Source organism: Scyliorhinus canicula, chromosome 8 (genome assembly GCF_902713615.1).
Source record: "Scyliorhinus canicula chromosome 8, sScyCan1.1, whole genome shotgun sequence".
NCBI lineage: Eukaryota > Metazoa > Chordata > Chondrichthyes > Carcharhiniformes > Scyliorhinidae > Scyliorhinus > Scyliorhinus canicula.
The window spans coordinates 93,424,032-93,442,227 of NC_052153.1; the positions used below are offsets into that span (position 1 = coordinate 93,424,032).

Below are 18,196 nucleotides of genomic sequence, written 5' to 3' on the forward strand. Positions count from 1 at the left end.
AGTACTGCTGAATTCGGTAATTAAAAAGAAACAGACTTGTGTTAGTAATCTTAGACTATTGAAAGTGGTAAAATCTAAAATTCCAGAAAAGCAAAAACTTCAGGTCGGTATTTAAACAGTGAAAATGTTAAACATGCCAGGGCAGAGCAAATATGAATGAGATTGGGAGAAAATAGAAGTCAAGCTTTACATAACAAAGAATCTGATTAGTAGAGTGCATTTAATTTGTAAGTACTTGCATGTCAAAAAGACATTACAAGGCTATGTTTTAATGACAGGACTATTGAGCATCAACGACTCACTTGCAAGAGGGAATGAAAGGAGAAGTTGCTTTGTGAACTGCCGCCTGTTTTGCTTTTGAAAACATTCTATGACAATCATTACCATTAACATTGATACGAATGTCAGCACATTCCACCACTGACGCCAGCATGATTATCAACATCAAATAAGCCATAACCAATATATTGAAAGCTTCAGGCGGTTAGTTAATAACGATTAAAAGCTTCAACAGACTGAAGTGTAAAAATTGTTATTGCAGAAGAAATTTAATGTGAGCATGCGGAATAGCATTTTGATGTTGTTGTTTCCCAGCTGGAAAGATGCATATTATTCCTTGGTTACATACCTGTCCATACATATCTGGAATCACCCAATATCGGTATTTGAGCATCTGACGGGGTTTAAATTTCACTAAATATCCATTTTTAAATGTAAACACCAATTCATTTACTAACCTGCCATTTTGCAATCATGTAAACGTTTCAATATTGTACAAAACAATCAGGGAAGAAAATCCTTCCTAAAAGCAAAGCCTTTACTTGTGCTTATTGGGGGGTTTGAGTGAGGGGAGAGGCTGTGGGGGGGGGGGGGGGGGGGGGGTCACATCTCATTCCAAATAGGAAGTTTGGCATTATACGCTTTGGTCATAAAAGTAAAATACTGACAAGTTAGTTATTCCAGATGTCAGACAGTAAACACCTGAAGTGAAAGGTAGGTCTGTTGTAATTGCTTCACCATTAAAAGTTCTGTCACACAGTTCACCACCTCCTTGAAGGAGGAGAAAGGGTGGCTTTCTATTTTTTAATATTAAAAGAATTTACACGTGTGCATACAGGAGCAAAGGAAGGGGGAACCCTGTGATCATCTGTTCAACCTTTAAGTGAACATGTTCTGCAACACAGCTGTTGAAGCACTTTTCGTTGACAAAGGCTGTTCTTTTTCACCAAGACGCAGAAACTTCCCTCTGCCCACGATTCTTCCGTTGCTTTCCAGAGGTCAGGATCACAGAGACAGGAGTTTGAAGGTTGGGGAGATGGAAGCAGAGGGACGAAGGTGATTTTCAGACAGGGCAGAAGAAATCAGTCAAGAGGGTCAGAAGTAATTGTATCCAACAGGAAGTAAGTTTTCATTTTTTTTCGACAGGAAGTAATTTTATTCCATTTTTGAAGGGGGGAAAAAAGATCAGAGAGGAAGATATTAGAAAACAGTTGTTTAAAACATCATGAAAGTGAATCATAACCACAGACAAAATAACTGTTGAATTGTAGTAAGGAAAATACAATAGAAATTAGAAAAAAAGGCATAAAATAACAAGCTGAGAAAACTATGTTTGCAATTACATTAGATCAAGTTGTCCAAAGTACACGCTGTAATAGATGCATTCGTAGGCATTTAAAATAAGGATCAACTATTGGTGGAAATACAAATTTTTTTATATCGATTATAGAAATGCACACTGACCACGTGTTTAACCTGCAGACAGACAGCACAATCCTATGCAAATTATTCAAGGAAAACCTTTTCCTGAACTTTTTGGATTACATATCGATATAAATCCAGGACAGGACTCTCCTCCCCAATCTAGTAGGGATGAGCAGTAGAATATGATTGCTTCTCCTGCGTGCTACTTTTTGCCATAAAATTGCCTAAAATGTTGGTCTTCTAAATGCACAATAATAAAATGCTTGCAAAACATGGAAAATGGGTAATTGGCGAGCAATGCCCTCAGAATACTTCTCACCTCTGAGCTGATGGCAAAGTATAGTTATCCTATTACCACTCCTGCTGAGATCAGTTAATTAAAAGTAAACTATGAACTGAGCCCAAGCCATCCTAGCCTATATGCCTGTGCACCACACCAATTGAGCATTTATCAGCTGAATCTTTAATTGATATTTACTTCTCCTCAGATATTTCATACATGCATCTTCTAAATCAGGACAGTAATCCAAAAGAAAATGAATAGGCTGTTGCTATGGCTCATTGTATGAACTTATACACAAAGATTGGCCTTTGGGCAAGTGAGTGTAAACTATCAGTCTGCACATAGACAACATGTGCATTAAGATAAATAATTGGGTGGACAGGAGAGGCAATTTGCGCTCAAGCAGTGCAAACTAAAATAAAGTGCCACTATCACATGCCAAAATCACTGCCCAACAAGTAGATTAACAGCACCTACATTATTAGCTGTAACATCAAAGGAGAGATAAAACTTTCCTTGACAAATAAAATAGAAGTGGAATTGCAAATCAGGCACTATTCATAGTTAAAGAGGTTTACAAATATCATTAATAATGTCTTAGTATGTCCAACTAAAATTATTTGCTTTAGTCCCCGAGCAGAATTTAAGAGAAAAGCAATGACCAGGAGTACTCACCATCTTTACAAACAGTGCCAACCACACAGACTCCCCCCTCGAGATTGTATCCACTTGGACAGGTACTGCAGTTTCTTTCACCCTGGCCAGTACAAGTTAAACAACTTGCATCGCACCTTGAAAAAAAAACATTTTGCTCTGTCTTTGACTTCTTAAATACAAAGAAAGTATGTGCGGGAAGAGAGAGGGGGATTTTCAATAGAAGGTAACATGAAGAATTGTTTATGCATAATTATGTATGATTTGGGAGGGTAGATTGCAAGAAGTATTCGGCACCTGAACTTTTAACCCACAAAAACCAGAGTGTTACGATTCCAGTAGTTACCTTACGATTGCACCTGCTGACCCCACTGATATTCATGAAGAGTAGTCTGCAGGGGTCAATCTTTGGTGGTGCAATGACTTCCAGAATTCCCCAGAAACAGTGGCATTAGATGTCTGGTTGGTGTGCTTGTTACTTTCTGTAAGTGGATAGTTTGTATGGAGGTTTTTCCCTCATGTTTTCTACATTGTTTCTCTCTGCTGTATCACTCCATTCTCACTTGTGCTGTAGCCATCTGGGGTGGCCACGTCCCGATTACAAAATGGACATTCGCAAAGAGTCCAGGGAAAATTGGACAGTACTAGGAAAACAAGCAGGTGCAAGGTTTGCCTGTGGATTGGAACTTGCAGATCCCAGACAGAACTGATACTACAAGCCATTAGCATAGTAATGAGCTATCTCCGGGGACAAAAGAGAATCATTTAAGCAATCGGTACCAGGGCAGACTCCCCGGCGCCAGTGGAAACTAAAACAAAGGCAGGCCAACAGTTACCTAGGGCCCGCCCAGTGATCAAGGAACAACCCCCGTTATTGGAGAGAATCAATACAAATGATTGGGACCTGGTCCAATTAATTGGGGCCAAGTTCAGGAACGGCCCAGAAGGGAGCAAAACCCTTTGTGGTATAAAGAAGAGTCCCCAAGGTCAGAGCGCTCTCTTCTTCTTCACCTTCACCTCTCAGCGACGAGATGCCCGCCAAGCACCAGCCAAGTAAGTCTAAGGTCAACGCACGCTATGAGATAGGCGCTCCTAGCTACAGTAGTCCCCCGTTATACCGCGCTCCGCAACTATCGCGGTTCGCGATATACGGCGGGGGGCTTATGGACCCCAACTGTCAGCTTCCCTCTCAAAGTGAGCCGGCCGCTTAAATTGACACTGCCGGCTGATTGGAGGGAGATTCAGTGAGAGAGGAGCAGCGTTCCTGGTAAGTTTCTGTGGGTTAGAAACTTACTTTAGTTGACTGCAGAATTATTACATTATGCTACCATAAGTTAAATATAAGTTAAAGTAAGAAAGTAGCACTTCTAAATTTATTTAAAAATCTATGCATGCGCTTCCCATTGTGAGTCTACGGGGGTCTGATCTCCCCCCGCCCTCCGTAGACTCACAATGGGAAGCGCATGCATAGATTTTTAAATAAATTTAGAAGTGCTACTTTCTTACTTTAACTTATATTTAACTTATGATAGCATAATGTAATAATTCTGCAGTCAACTAAAGTAAGTTCTTATCAGAACTCTGATCGAAGGTTTTATCCAATGCTTCCGGTCCAAAAAAAAAGTTGCAGAGCCAAAAAACCCCCATCGTGGATATCCGCGATATCGGATGCAACGCGGGTGGCTGTCTTGGACCCCAACACCCGCGTTATAACAGGGGACTACTGTACTATTCTACACTAGTTCGAAGCCAGCAGTATCAGAACCGGACAACGGCCATTGTTCCTCTGACTGAGTGGGCGCCCGAAGCTAAGTATAGGCTTTTAGTAGTAGTTGTAGTTTATTGAGTAGAGTTTGTGCATGAGTAATAATTGACTGTGTGTGTAAATAAATGTGCATTGGTTTCAAACTTACTAACTGGTGTATCGATCATTGATCAGTATTCGGTTTTTGAAACTTGTGGTGGTATCAGAAAGATACCTGGCGACTCTTGAGCAAAGGTAATTAAAGCAGAGCAAACTAAGGAAAGCATAACGAGCAACAGTGCCCATACAAAAGGGACCATGGAAATTCACAGAAAAAAAGAGGCCACTTGGCCCATTGTCTCTGGCAGCTCTTTGGAGGGATTATTACAAATTAATCCCATTGCTCTGCTTTATCTAGTAGTCTTTTAGTTTTCTTCTCTACACCAAATATTTTTTTCACTTTTCCCTTAAAGGATGCAATAGCTCCTTCATCAACTCTGATAAACCATTTATTGCTCAATGCCTCTGTGTAAAAGATTTCACTGCAACCTGCTCCTCATTTGGTTCAGACAAAGAGGTAGATGATTGCTCTTTGCAGGATTTCTATAGTTCTAATTTTATCATCTGAATATTGCTAATAACACTAGCAAGAAGTTTTTGGAAGGTATTTGACATTTTTAGGTAATATTTGGTTTGCATAAATTTTATTCTAGTTGATTCTCTTCAGAGCAATGCTCAGAAATTAAGTGACTGCACAATTATTCGGAAAGATAAGGAAGGAAAGAAAGAAGAAGGTAGCAGTATTGATGAAGGAGAACATCACAGTGCTGGAAAGAGATGATGTCCCAGAGGAGTCAAGGAAATAATCTATTTGGTTAGAGCTATGAAGCAAGAAAGGTAACATTACATTGCTGGCTGCATTCTATAGGTCATCAACAGTGGGAAATTGTAGAGAAGAGCAAGAATTATAAGAACACTTATAAATGGAAAACTTTCATAATCCTAATATAGACTGGGATAATACTGTAAGGATGGTGGGTGCAGTTGGAAAGTGTGTGTTCAGAAGAATTTTCCACAGCAGTATGTTTCCAGTCCAATGAGAAATCTGATTCTTGGGAATGAAGTCAGACAAATGGATCAAGTGTCAGGTGGGGAACACCTAGGGGACATTGATCATTGTACAACGTTTACATTAACTATGGAAAAGGACAAACAGAAATCCAGAATGAGAATAACTAATTGGCTGGGGGCCACCTTCAACAGGGTGAGAACAGATCTACACCAGATAAATTGGAATCAAAGAGTGGCAAGCACAATTGTAACTGAACAATGGACTTCCTTTAAATAGCCCTTGGCTTGGATACAGTCAAGATACATTTCCACAAGGGAGAACAGGAAGGGCAAACAAATCTGGCTCAATTAATAAGTTCCAAGGGGAAGTGAAAAATAAAACATGGGAAGTCAAGAGAGTATGAGAAGAGACTGGCAGCTAACATAAAAGAGAACCAAAAGCTTTGCTTTGGCATATAAATAATGAAAGGATAGTAAAAGGAATGGGGCTAATTAGAGACTGTGGTATTTTTAAAGGCCAGGCTTTCAGACCATGAAGGTACAATCAAACAAGAACTTTATTGGAAAGGTGTTTACTCTACAGGCTGTTAGGACAGGCTGCCCATTTGCTCGCATAAATGACTGATGATGTAACCGATGCCACAAGTTCCAACTCAGAACAAACATGAACACACAACAGAGACCTAACAGGGAACCCTGAGGGACACCACTAGCTACTGATTGCCAACCAGAGAAACACCCATTAACCCCCACTCTTTGTTTTCTATTAATTAACCAATCCTCTATCCATGCTACTACTTTACCCTTAATGCCATGCATCTTTATCTTATGCAGCTATCTTTTGTGTGGCAACTTGTCAAAAGCTTTCTGGAAATCCAGATATACCACATCCATTGGCTCCCCGATATCTACTGCACTGGTAATGCCCTCAAAAAATTCCACTAAATTAGTTAGGCACGATCTGCCCTTTATGAACCCATGATGCGTCTGCCCAATGGGACAATTTCCATCCAGATGCCTCGCTATTTCTTCCTTGATGATAGATTCCAGCATCTTCCCTACTACCGAAGTTAAGCTAACTGGCCTATAATTACCTGCTTTCTGCCTACCTCCTTTTTTAAACAGTGGTGTCACATTTGCTAATTTCCAATCCACCGGGACCACCCCAGAGTCTAGTGAATTTTGGTAAATTATCATTAGTGCATTTGCAATTTCCCTAGCCATCTCCTTTAGGACACTAGGATGCATTCCATCAGGGCCAGGAGGCTTGTCTACCTTTAGCCCCATTAGCTTGCCCATCACTACTTCCTTAGTGATAACAATCATCTCAAGGTCCTCATCTGTCATAGCCTCATTTTCATCAGTCACTGGCATGTTATTTGTGTCTTCCACTGTAGAGACCGACCCAAAAAAAGTTCCTCAGCCGCTTCCTCATCTCCCATTATTAAATCTCCCTTCTCATCCTCTAAAGGACCAATATTTACCTTAGCCACTCTTTTTTTGTCTTATATATTTGCAGAAACCTTTACTGTCTGTTTTTATATTCTGAGCAAGTTTACTCTCATGATCTATTTTACTCTTCTTTGTAGCTTTTTTAGTAGCTTTCTGCTGTCCCCTAAAGATTTCCCAGTCCTCCAGTCTCCCACTAATCTTTGCCACTTTGTATGCTTTTCCTTCAATTTGATACTCTCCCTTATTTCCTTAGATATCCACTGTGTTGTTCCTTGTTTCTTAATAAAGCTCATAGTCTCAAAGATGGAGAAGATGCTTTATTGTAAGTTTGTTCTGTCTTCAGGGCTTAACTTACAGCTACCTCAATTGCTGCCTGCGTGTCTGCCAGTCCTGTTGCCAAGTCCTCCTTCTGTGAAGTGTGTCCTCACTTCCTGTCCCTGTGTATTTATAGCTCTCCCGTGCTCCCTCTAGTGTATTGCATCTACACTGATACACAATCACCACATCCCCCCTTTTTCTTTACATATTTTCTGTACATCGTTAAAGAAAATTGTACAAAACAGTTACTTATGATATGTGTATCTATACAAGTGATGGTGCTATTGCATATTTTACACAGCCAATTTATATTTATGAGTCCAATCTTCATAAAAACATTGAGTCCAAACTTGATGAATTTGTTCACTGAGTTTTTTCTTTGTTTGTTGTTGACGTGGTGATATTGATATTGCAATTCTCCGTTGTGAATGTTGTCGGTGTTCTTGTTATTTTAAGTAACCAATACGTCAGCCCGAGGTGTTTGCATGGTCGAACCACTGATGTTGACTAACATGGACTTTTTTTCTGTGCTTGTGGTATCGATTTAGTATGTCATCTGCCTTGAAAGCTGGTGTGCTTGCTTGTTCTGGAGCAGATGTGAGTTTGTGCGATTCTTTGTCATCCCATGGCATGTTTGTAGTCTTGTCATTGCTTTGCAGTGTGCTGTGGCATTGTCCTTCATGTGCAGAGTGGTACCATTTTGTACAAATCGCTGTTTCATTGCTGTTTTTTCTGTCGTTCCTGTCTTTGTTGTTTTCGTTGCCGTTCTTGTTGCTGTTTTTGTCATTTCTGTCTTTGTTGTTGTTGCTATCTTTGTTATGCTTCTTGTTGGTTTTGTTCTTCTTGTAGTTTTTGTCGTTGTGCTTGTAGTTTTTTTTGGTGCTGTCTTCAGCTTTTGATTATTTAAATCCATTATATACTTTTCTAGCTTCATGTCCTGCGATGAGCAGTGCTATTTTCATTTCATCTGAGGCTGCTGCTAAATCATTAGCTATGATATAAAAATCGAACATTTGTTTAAATATTTTCCAGACATTTCTTACATTGCCGGTCATGTTCAGCTGAGGTGGACGTCCAACCCACATCCTCGAATAAGCGAGGTCTTCCCAAGTCGAATGTCCAGTAGGAGGTTTCCATGCCATTTTGGTCTTTCTGTATCTGCAGCTGAGTTGTCTTGTAGTAAGCGTCTGAAGCCACTGCTGGTACCATGTGTTGTTCCTTGTTTCTTAATAAAGCTCGTAGTCTCAAAGGTGGAGAAGATGCTTTATTGTGAGTTTGTTCTGTCTTCAGATCTTAACTTACAGCTACCTCAAATGCTACCTGCCTGTGTGTCTGCCAGTCCTGCTGCCAAGTCCCTCTTCTGTGAATTGTGTCCTCACTTCCTGTCCCTGTGTATTTATAGCTCTCCCGTGCTCCCTCTAGTGCTTGCTCAGTTGTATTGCATCTACACGGATACACAATCACCACATCCACTGTCGATTTTCCCTCTTTCTACCGTCCTTCCTTTTTGTTGGTATAAATCTTTGCTGAGCACTGTCAAAAATCGCTTGGAACGTTCTTCACTGTTCCTCAACTGTTTCACCACAAAGTCTTTGCACCCAGTTTACCTTAGCTAGCTCTTCTCTCATCCCATTGTAATCTCCTTTGTTTAAGCACAAAACACTAGTGTTTGATTTTAACCTTCTCACCCTCCATCTGTATTTTAAATTCCACCATATTATGACCGCTCCTTCCGAGAGGATCCCTAACTATGAGATCATTAATCAATCCTGTCTCATTACACAGGGCCAGATCTAGGACTGCTTGTTCCCTCATAGGTTCCATTACATACTGTTCTAGGAAACTATCGCGGATACATTCTATAAACTCCTCCTCAAGGCTGCCTTGACCGACCTGGTTAAACCAATCGACGTGTAGATTAAAAACCCCCCATGATAACTGTTGTACCATTTCTACATGCATCAGTTATTTCTTTGTTTAATGCCTGCCCCACCATAATGTTGCTATTTGGTGGCCTATAGACTACTCCTATCAGTGACTTTTTCGCCTTACTATTCCTGATTTCCACCGAAATGGACTCAACCTTATCCTCCATAGCACCAATGTCATCCCTTACTATTGCCCGGATGTCATCTTAAATAACAGAGCTACACCACCTCCTTTACCATCCACTCTGCCCTTCCAAATAGTTAGATACCCTTGGATATTTAACTCCCAGTCTTGACCATCCTTTAACCATGTTTCAGTAATGGCCACTAAATCAGTCATTCACGATGATTTGCACCATCAACTCATTTACCTTATTCCGAATACTACGAGCATTCAGGTAAAGTACACTTATGTTGGCTTTCATGCCTCGGTTTTGAATCTTAACACCTTGATCAGTAACCTAAGTTATTTTTCCTCTTAACGTTTCTCCTAATTTTTCTTGTCGTTGAACCCATACCTTCATGTAACAACCTACTGCGTCGCTTTCCATTTATGTTTTTACTTCCGTTTTATTCCTTTTAGTATTACTGGGCCTATTCACTGAGCTCCCCTCAGTCGCTGTACCTTGTACTATCACCCTTTTTGATTTTTGACTATGGCTTCTCTGCCTTATACTTTCTCCCTTACTATCTTTTGTTTCTGCCCTTGTTTTAATAACTTCCGACTTCCTGCATCGTTTCCCATCCTCCTGCCACATTAGTTTAAACCCTCCCTAACCGCTCTAGCAAATAGTCAATAGGACATCAGTTCCAGTCCTGCCCAGATGTAACCTGTCCAGTTTGTACAGGTCCCACCTCCCATAGAACCGGTCCCAATGCCCCAGGAATCTGAAACCCTCCCACTGACACCATCACTTCAGACACGTATTAAGAACATAAGAACATAAGAACTAGGAGCAGGAGTAGGCCATCTGGCCCCTCGAGCCTGCTCCACCATTCAATGAGATCATGGCTGATCTTTTGTGGACTCAGCTCCACTTTCCGGCCCGAACACCATAACCCTTAATCCCTTTATTCTTCAAAAAACTATCTATCTTTACCTTAAAAACATGTAATGAAGGAGCCTCAACTGCTTCACTGGGCAAGGAATTCCATAGATTCACAACCCTTTGGGTGAAGAAGTTCCTCCTAAACTCAGTCCTAAATCTACTTCCCCTTATTTTGAGGCTATGTCCCCTAGTTCTGCTTTCACCCGCCAGTGGAAACAACCTGCCCGCATCTATCCTATCTATTCCCTTCATAATTTTAAATGTTTCTATAAGATCTCCCCCTCATCCTTCTAAATTCCAACGAGTACAGTCCCAGTCTACTCAAACTCTACTCATAATCCAACCCCTTCAGCTCTGGGATTAACCTAGTGAATCTCATCTGCACACCCCCCAGTGCCAGTATATCCTTCCTCAAGTAAGGAGACCAAAACTGAACACAATACTCCAGGTGTGGCCTCACTAACACCTTATACAATTGCAACATAACCTCCCTAGTCTTAAACTCCATCCCTCTAGCAATGAAGGACAAAATTCCATTTGCCTTCTTAATCACCTGTAAACCAACTTTCTGTGACTCATGTACTAGCACACCCAGGTCTCTCTGCACAGCGGCATGCTTTAATATTTTATCGTTTAAATAATAATCCCGTTTGCTGTTATTCCTACCAAAATGGATAACCTCACATTTGTCAACATTGTATTCCATCTGCCAGACCCTAGCCCATTCATCTAACCTATCCAGTGAATTTTGGTAAATCATCATTAGTGCATCTGCAATTTCCCTAGCCATTTTTTTTAGCACTCTAGGATGCATTCCATCAGGGCCAGGAGACTTGTCTATCTTTAGCCCCATTAGCTTGCCCATCACTACCTCCTTAGTGATAACAATCCTCTTAAGGTCCCCACCTGCCATAGCCTCATTTCTATCAGTCGCTGGTATTTTATTTGTGTCTTCCACTGTGAAGACTGACCCAAAAAACCTGTTCAGTTCCTCAGTCATTTCCTCATCTCCCATTATTAAAACTCCCTTCTCATCCTCTATTTACCTTAGCCACTATATCCTGTCATTTCTACTCTGACTAGCGCATGGCACCGGTAGTAATCCTGAGATCACTATCTTCGTGGTCTGATTTCTTAACTTCCTTCCTAGCTCCCTGTATTCTGCTTTTAGGACCTCATCCCTTTTTTTAACCTATGTCATTTGTACCAATGTGTATCATGACAACTGGCTGTTCACTCTCCCCCTCCAGAATGCCCTGTACCCGCTCCGAGACATCCTTGACCCTAGCACCAGGGAGGCAACATACCATCCTGGAGTCTCGTTTGCGGCCACAGAAACGCCTGTCTATTCCCCTTACAATTGAATCCCCTATAACTATTGCACTGTCACACTTATCACTCCTCCCCTCTGCAGCAGAGCCAACTGTGGTCTGTAGGGAGAAACCAACAAGTTTGGCTGTTGATATTTTCCCCTGAGAGTCCATTCCCCTCAACAGTATCCAAAGCTGTTCTGCAGGAATAAAATGGACGCTACTAACAATGTGGTTACAAAATTGGCTGAGTGAAAGGAAATGGAAAGTATTGGTGCACATCATTTTTTAGACTGAAGGAAGGTTTATAGTGGGGGAAAAAAAGGTTATATTAGGACCACTGCTCTTCTTGATATAAACTAATGACCTAGACATGGTGTACGGAAAGCAGTTTCAAAATACTTGGAAGCGTTTGAACCATGAAAAGAATTATGTTAAATTTCAAAAGGGCATTGACAGGTTGTTGGAATGGTGGACATGTGGCAGGTGAAATGATTAATTTTGGTAGGAAGCAATATAAAATACAGGGTACGATTTCAAAGAGGGTTCAGGAGCAGAGGTACCTGCAGGAAATATGTGCACAAATAATTTAAGGTGGCAGGTCAGGTTGAGCGAAAAATTAATATAGCACATTAAATCCTAGACTTTATAAATAGGAGCATAGAGTACAAAATAATAAAGTTATGATAAACCTGTATAAAATATTCTGGTATCAGATGATGTAATGTGTCCAATTCTGGATGTGGCACTTCAGGGAGGATCTGAAACTATTAGAGGGTGCAGATAAGGTTCAGGAGAATGGTTCCAGGGATAAAAAAAAACTTCAGTTCCTTAGACAGATTGGAGAAGCTGAGGCTGTTCTCCTTGAAGAAGGGAAGGTCGAAGATTTGATGGAGGTGTTCAAAATCATCAGGGGTCTGGATAGTGTATATAGGGAGAAACTGTTTGCATTGGTGAAAGCATCGAAAACTGATTTAAGGTGATTGGCAGAAGAAGCAATGGTGATGCAAGAGAAAACATTTAAGTAAGGAGTACTTATGATTTGGAATGCAGAGCCTGGGGGTGCAGAGGCAAATTCAATCTATCCTTTCGAGATTACCTGAAAAGGAAAACAAATTGCAAGGCTATGGAGAAACGTTGAGGGAGTGGCCCTAAGTGAATTGTTGTTGCAGAAAGCTGGCATATACATAATGGGTTGAATGGCCTCCGCTACAAATATTCTATGATTCTATTAGAATAAAATAACAGTGAAAGGATATTTGGCAGAAAATGGAATATTGATATGGAGTGAAATTCATAAAGAATCTGAAATTAAAAATAACTTCTCCAGTAAACATTCCAACACAGTTTAATTTTTCCATTCGGCCATTTTTAATTTTACCCTACATTATAACACCTACACTTCAGAAGTACTTAATTGGCATATCTGTTTTCCTCCCACAAGTCCCGAAAGACGTGCTTGTTAGGAGAATTGGACATTCTGAATTCTCCCTCCACGTACCCGAACTGTACTGCAGGCTCCACTATGGAATTTGGTAATAAGGTAATGTGTTGCATCATAAATAGGCAGGAGACGAAGATAGGAAGAGGGAGATTAGCATGGGCAACGTATGAATAATTTCAAATAACACTTTATCATCATAACAATTTTTCAAAAATCACAACTTGCCTCCTGCATATCTTTTCTCCATGTTCAGATGGCAGGTCTATGTAGTAGTCCAGACTGCAGCTCAACACACATCTCCACTCCTCCAAGTAGTAACCTACAGCACACTGTGTGCAGGACTCTAGGCCTGGACCTGCAACACAGGACAGAAATGGTTGCAGTAGATCCTCAACATTTAACATCAGAAGATTCTTCTAACTAAAATGTCACTTATTTGGTGACAACATTTCCCAGAAAATCTGATATCCAAATCTTTTGATCAAGATTTGAAATGTGTAGCACTGTGTAATCACTGGACACATTATTAAAGACCAATGTAAAACATGTGAATTATCGATTTAATCAGTATTTCACTGCAATTTCAGTCCACCTTTGTCTATTTAGATAATGTTCCCCAAAGTGAGCATGAATGCTGAATGTCACTTGTGCCATTTTTCACTCCACAATTCCAGTCAGAGGATTTTCCAACTTTATGCACCTCAAACTGCAACCAAGATATTCACTTTGCAAAGTTTTAGTTGCTGACATTTCTTTTTTTGGGGGGAGGTGGGAAGATTGCCTCTAAATCATTATAACTCTACAAATACTTCATCACCACTGCAAGCAAAGTGTGTGTGTGCGCGCGCGCGCGTGGGGCAGGGGTTTTCAAAACAACAGACGACTCTCTCAGACTGAGAGAAACAATTATTTTCACCCACCAATAGGAAGCTTTTTGCTCAGATCTCCTACCATAGTTCTCTGATGTGAAATTAACAGAGGTTCTGAACTATTTTTGCCTCAATGAGGAAATAAGTTGAAATGATTCAGAGGTTTATTTATTCAGTGTATCAGTTTTAATGGCTGCCATGCTGCCCTGAAATTCCATCCATGAAATGTTGAGTTATTTTGCACCATTATCTGGTAGCCCACCAGAAAGATTCAACTATGCACAACCTGGAATCCATCTAAGTGTTGAATAGGGATCAATGTTCAGCCAAAGATGATGTTCAAAACAACTCTATTTGGACTATGTAATAAGGTGTTTGTGTACTCAGGAGAAAAACTGCCAGTCGGCAACATTACATCACTTTTTAAATAAATTATGGACGACAGACGGTAGACTAGCTAAATGGGAAATCGGAATGATTCCATAGTGCTGTATTGTTGCCACCAATGAGGTGGATTATTTGACTGGACAGGCTACCTCCATGAGAGAAAGTCTAGGATGCCAATGCTGCATCCAGGTAATGCTTTGGATGATGAGGGCATTATTCTTGAGAGCGCAAGGCTCAGTGGAAATACCACTATTCCACGGCCTCCCCCTTAATGAATATAAAAAGACATTCATCTGACGCAAAAATAACAGTTAAGATATTATGTCACTGGGTATGGCGGATCCATGGCACTTTCAAAACCCAGGGGAAGGGAGTATTCCTTCTTTTCACACATCTGTAAAGGTATATTCGAGGATTGATTACTTTGTAGTGAGTCGGGAGATTTTGGTTCGGGTGGAGGGGGTAGAATATGCGAGGATAGTTATCTCGGGCCATACGTCTCATTGGCCGGAGATTCGGTTTAGATCGGAACGACAACAGAAGCTGGGGTGAAGGTTTGACTCGGGATTGTTAGCAGATGGAGATTGTTGTGATAAGGTGCGGGTGACGATTAAGGAGAATGTGGAGTTGAATCAGAATGGGGAGGTGTCGTCAGCCATTTTTCGGAAAGCAGCCATCCGGGGGGAAATTATTTTGTTTAAGGCTCGTGCGGATAGGGAAAGGAGGGAGGAACATGACCGTCTTGTGAGCAAGATATTGGAGGTGGACAGGGAATATTCAAGGATGCCCACCTTGGTGGGAGCGGCGAGGATGAAAAAGTTGCAGGGGCAGTTTGACAGGCTGACGTAGGGCAAGGGGGGTGCAATATGAATATGGGGAGAAAGCAAGCCGCATGCTGGCGCATCAGTTGCGGAGGCAGGCTGCGCCCAGGGAAATATTGAAGATATGGACTGAGGATGTGGTTTTAAAGCCAGGGAAGATAAATGAGGCATTAAGGGAGTATAAACCTGGGAGGAGAGGAGTGGGACATGGGACGATTTCTGGACAAGCTGGAATTTCCCCAGGTTGGGGAAGCAAAAAGACAGGCGTTGGCTGAGGGAGGTGATGTATAGTATCAGGAGCATGAAGTCGGGGAAGGCCCCTGGGCCGGATGGGAACCCGGTGGAATTTTATAAGGAATTTGCAACAGATCTGGCACCACATCTGTTGGGGGGGGGGGGGGGGGGTTAATAAAGCACTTGAGAAGGGGGAGTTGCCGGAGACAACGATGCAGGCAATAATCAAACATTTCCTGAAAAAGGGGAAGGACCTGGTGGCATGTGGGTCGTATAGGCCCATATCACTATTATGTGAAAGTATTGGCTAGGTTGTTGGCAGGGATGTTGGAGGAGTGTGCCCCCAGGGTGGTGGCAGAAGATCAAAGAGACTTTATGAAGGACAGGCAGTTCGCGAGTAATGTAAGACGGCTGTTGAATATGGTGATGAATCCGTTGGGAGCTCTGGTACCGGAGGTGGTGGTGTCTATGGAGGCGGAGAATGCATTTGATCGGATGGAGTGGTGGTACTTGTACGAGGTTTTGGGAAGGTTTGGGTTTGGGCAGAGATTTGTGGCATGGGTATGGTTGCTGTATGTGGCACCAAGGGAGAGGGTGAGGACGAATGTTATGAGCTCACAAAGCTTTGGCTTACACAGGGGTATGAGGCAGGGGTGCCCACTGTTACTGCTGCTGTTTGCGCTGGCCATCGAGCCATTGACAATGGTTCTCAGGGAGTCGGCAGAGTGGTGAGGGATTATGAGGGACAGAGGGAGCATCGGTGTCGCTCTATGGCGATTACCTCTTGCTGTTTTTTCGGATCCATTGGAGAGTATCGGAAGATTATGGGACTGCTGGGGAGGTTTGGAGAGTTCTCCGGGTACAAGAGGAATGGCGGGAAAAGCGAGGTATTCCTGATGAATGAGCTGGCACAGCTGGCTAATTTAGGGGGGATGCTGTTTACGGTAGTGAGGGATAGGTTTAGGTATTTGGGGATTCAGGTAGCAAGGGAATGGACGGGGAGCAATAACTGGAACTTAACAAAGCTGGTGGAGGAGGCTAGGGAGGATCTTGAGAGGTGGGATACACTGAACGTAATGCTGGCACAGAGGGTCCAAGTGGTGAAAATAAATATTCTGCCGAGGTTTTTGTTTATCTTTCAAGCTCTCCTGATTTTTATACCAAAGGCCTTTTTTCAGAAAGTGCACACAATCATTCCGGACTTTGTATGGGTGGGGAAGGTGGCGAGGGTGGGGAAGACCCTGCTACAGAGGCAGAGGCAGAGGCAGCAGGGTCTGCTTTGCTTTGGCGTTGCTAAACTTGCTTCATTATTATTGGACGGCGAATGTGGACAAGGTGCTGCTGTGGTGGGAAGGAAAAGAGGTAGAGTGGGTTAGGATGGAGGAGCAATCTTGTAAACGGTCTAGTTTTTGAGGGCTCTGGTGACGGAGCGTTGCCAATGACTCAGTTTACATATTCAAGGTGCCCGGTGGTGCAGTCCACAGTGAAGGTACGGAATCAGTTGAGGAGGCATTTTAGCGTGGAAGGGATGTCGGTGCGAACGCCGCTCTGCGGGAACCAGGGGCGGAATTCTCCAACAGGGTCGGGGAAACGCCTGGGGATGGTGTAATCCCCACCCCTGCCGTGGCTGGAATTCTCCGCCACCCGGGAATCGGCGGGAGCGGGAATTACGCCCCGCCGATCGGCGTGCCCCCCGCGCCGGTTCTCCGGCCCGCGATGGGCCAAAGTCCCGCCGCAGACAGGCCTCTCCCGCCGGCTGGAATTGGAGCACCTCTAGTGCCGGCGGGATTGGCGGTGCGAGTGGGCTCCTGTGGTCCTGGGGGAGGGGGGGGCCCGAAGCGATCGGACCCTGGGGGGGTGCCCCCACGGTGGCCTTGCGGGCCAGTGCCGTGGGGGCACTCTTTTTCTTCCGCTGCCGCCACGGCCTCCACCATGGCGGAGGCGGAAGAGACCCCCCCTACCGCGCATGCGGCGATTGTGACGTCAGCGGCTGCTGATGCACCGGCGCATGCGTGGACCGGCGAAGGCCTTTCGGCCAGCCCCGGCGCCGAGCGCCAAAGGCCGTTGGTGCTGGCCGGCGGAGCGGAAACCACTCGGCATGGGCCTAGCCACTAAAGGTGCGGTTTGGGGAGGCCTGACGCCGGAGTGGTTGGCGCCACTCCGCTACGCCGGGACCTCCCGCCCCGCCGGGTAGGGGAGAATCCCGGCCCAGGAGTTTAAACCGGAGGGATGGATAGTGTATGCAGAAGGTGGAGGGAAGTGGACTGGTCAAGGTGAGGGATCTGTATTTTGAGGAAGGGTTTGCCAGTCTGGAGGAGATAAGGGAGAGGGTAGAGCTGCCGAGTGGGAGGGAGTTCAGGTATCTGCAGGTTTGGGACTTTGCGCGAAAGGTCTGGAGGGGGTTCCCTAGGTTGCCTGGATACACACTGCTGGAGTGACTGCTGCTTCCGGATGTGGAAGGGGAAGGAAGAATTGGGGATATATACAAGTCGCTGGGGGAGCAAGGAGGCATGCGGGTGGTGAAGATCAAGAAGAAATGGGAAGCGGAGTTGGGAGGAGAGATCAATTAAGGAGCATGGGGTGAGGCACTGTGTATGGTAAATGGGACCTCCTCTTGTGCAAGGATGAGCTTGATAGAGTTTAAGGTGGTGCACAGGGTGCATGTGACTCAGGCGAGAATGAATAGGTTCTGTCAGGGGGTAGCAGATGAGTGCGAGAGGTGCGGGCAGGGGCTAGCGAATCACACGCACATATATTGGGGTTGCGAAAAATTGTGAAGATTCTGTGCGGGAGTGTTCGCAGTCTTAGCCAGGATAGTGGAGGAGGAGGTGGACCTTGACCCTTTGGTAGCAATATTTGGCGTTTCAGAGAAGCCGGAGCTCATGGAGAGGAGGAAAGCCGATGTCTTGGTCTTCGCCTCGCTGATGC

At 43.4% G+C, this 18,196-nt stretch overlaps 1 protein-coding gene across 1 annotated transcript in view; it reads right to left on the reverse strand.

The window, feature by feature from the left end:
• Positions 1 to 18,196, reverse strand: part of LOC119970392 (proprotein convertase subtilisin/kexin type 5-like) — a 520,270-nt gene that overhangs the window by 209,604 nt on the left and 292,470 nt on the right. Inside the window, 2 exon segments of the mRNA XM_038804933.1 lie at positions 2,663 to 2,778; positions 13,183 to 13,312. Of these exon segments, the coding sequence (XP_038660861.1) occupies positions 2,663 to 2,778; positions 13,183 to 13,312 (246 nt within the window).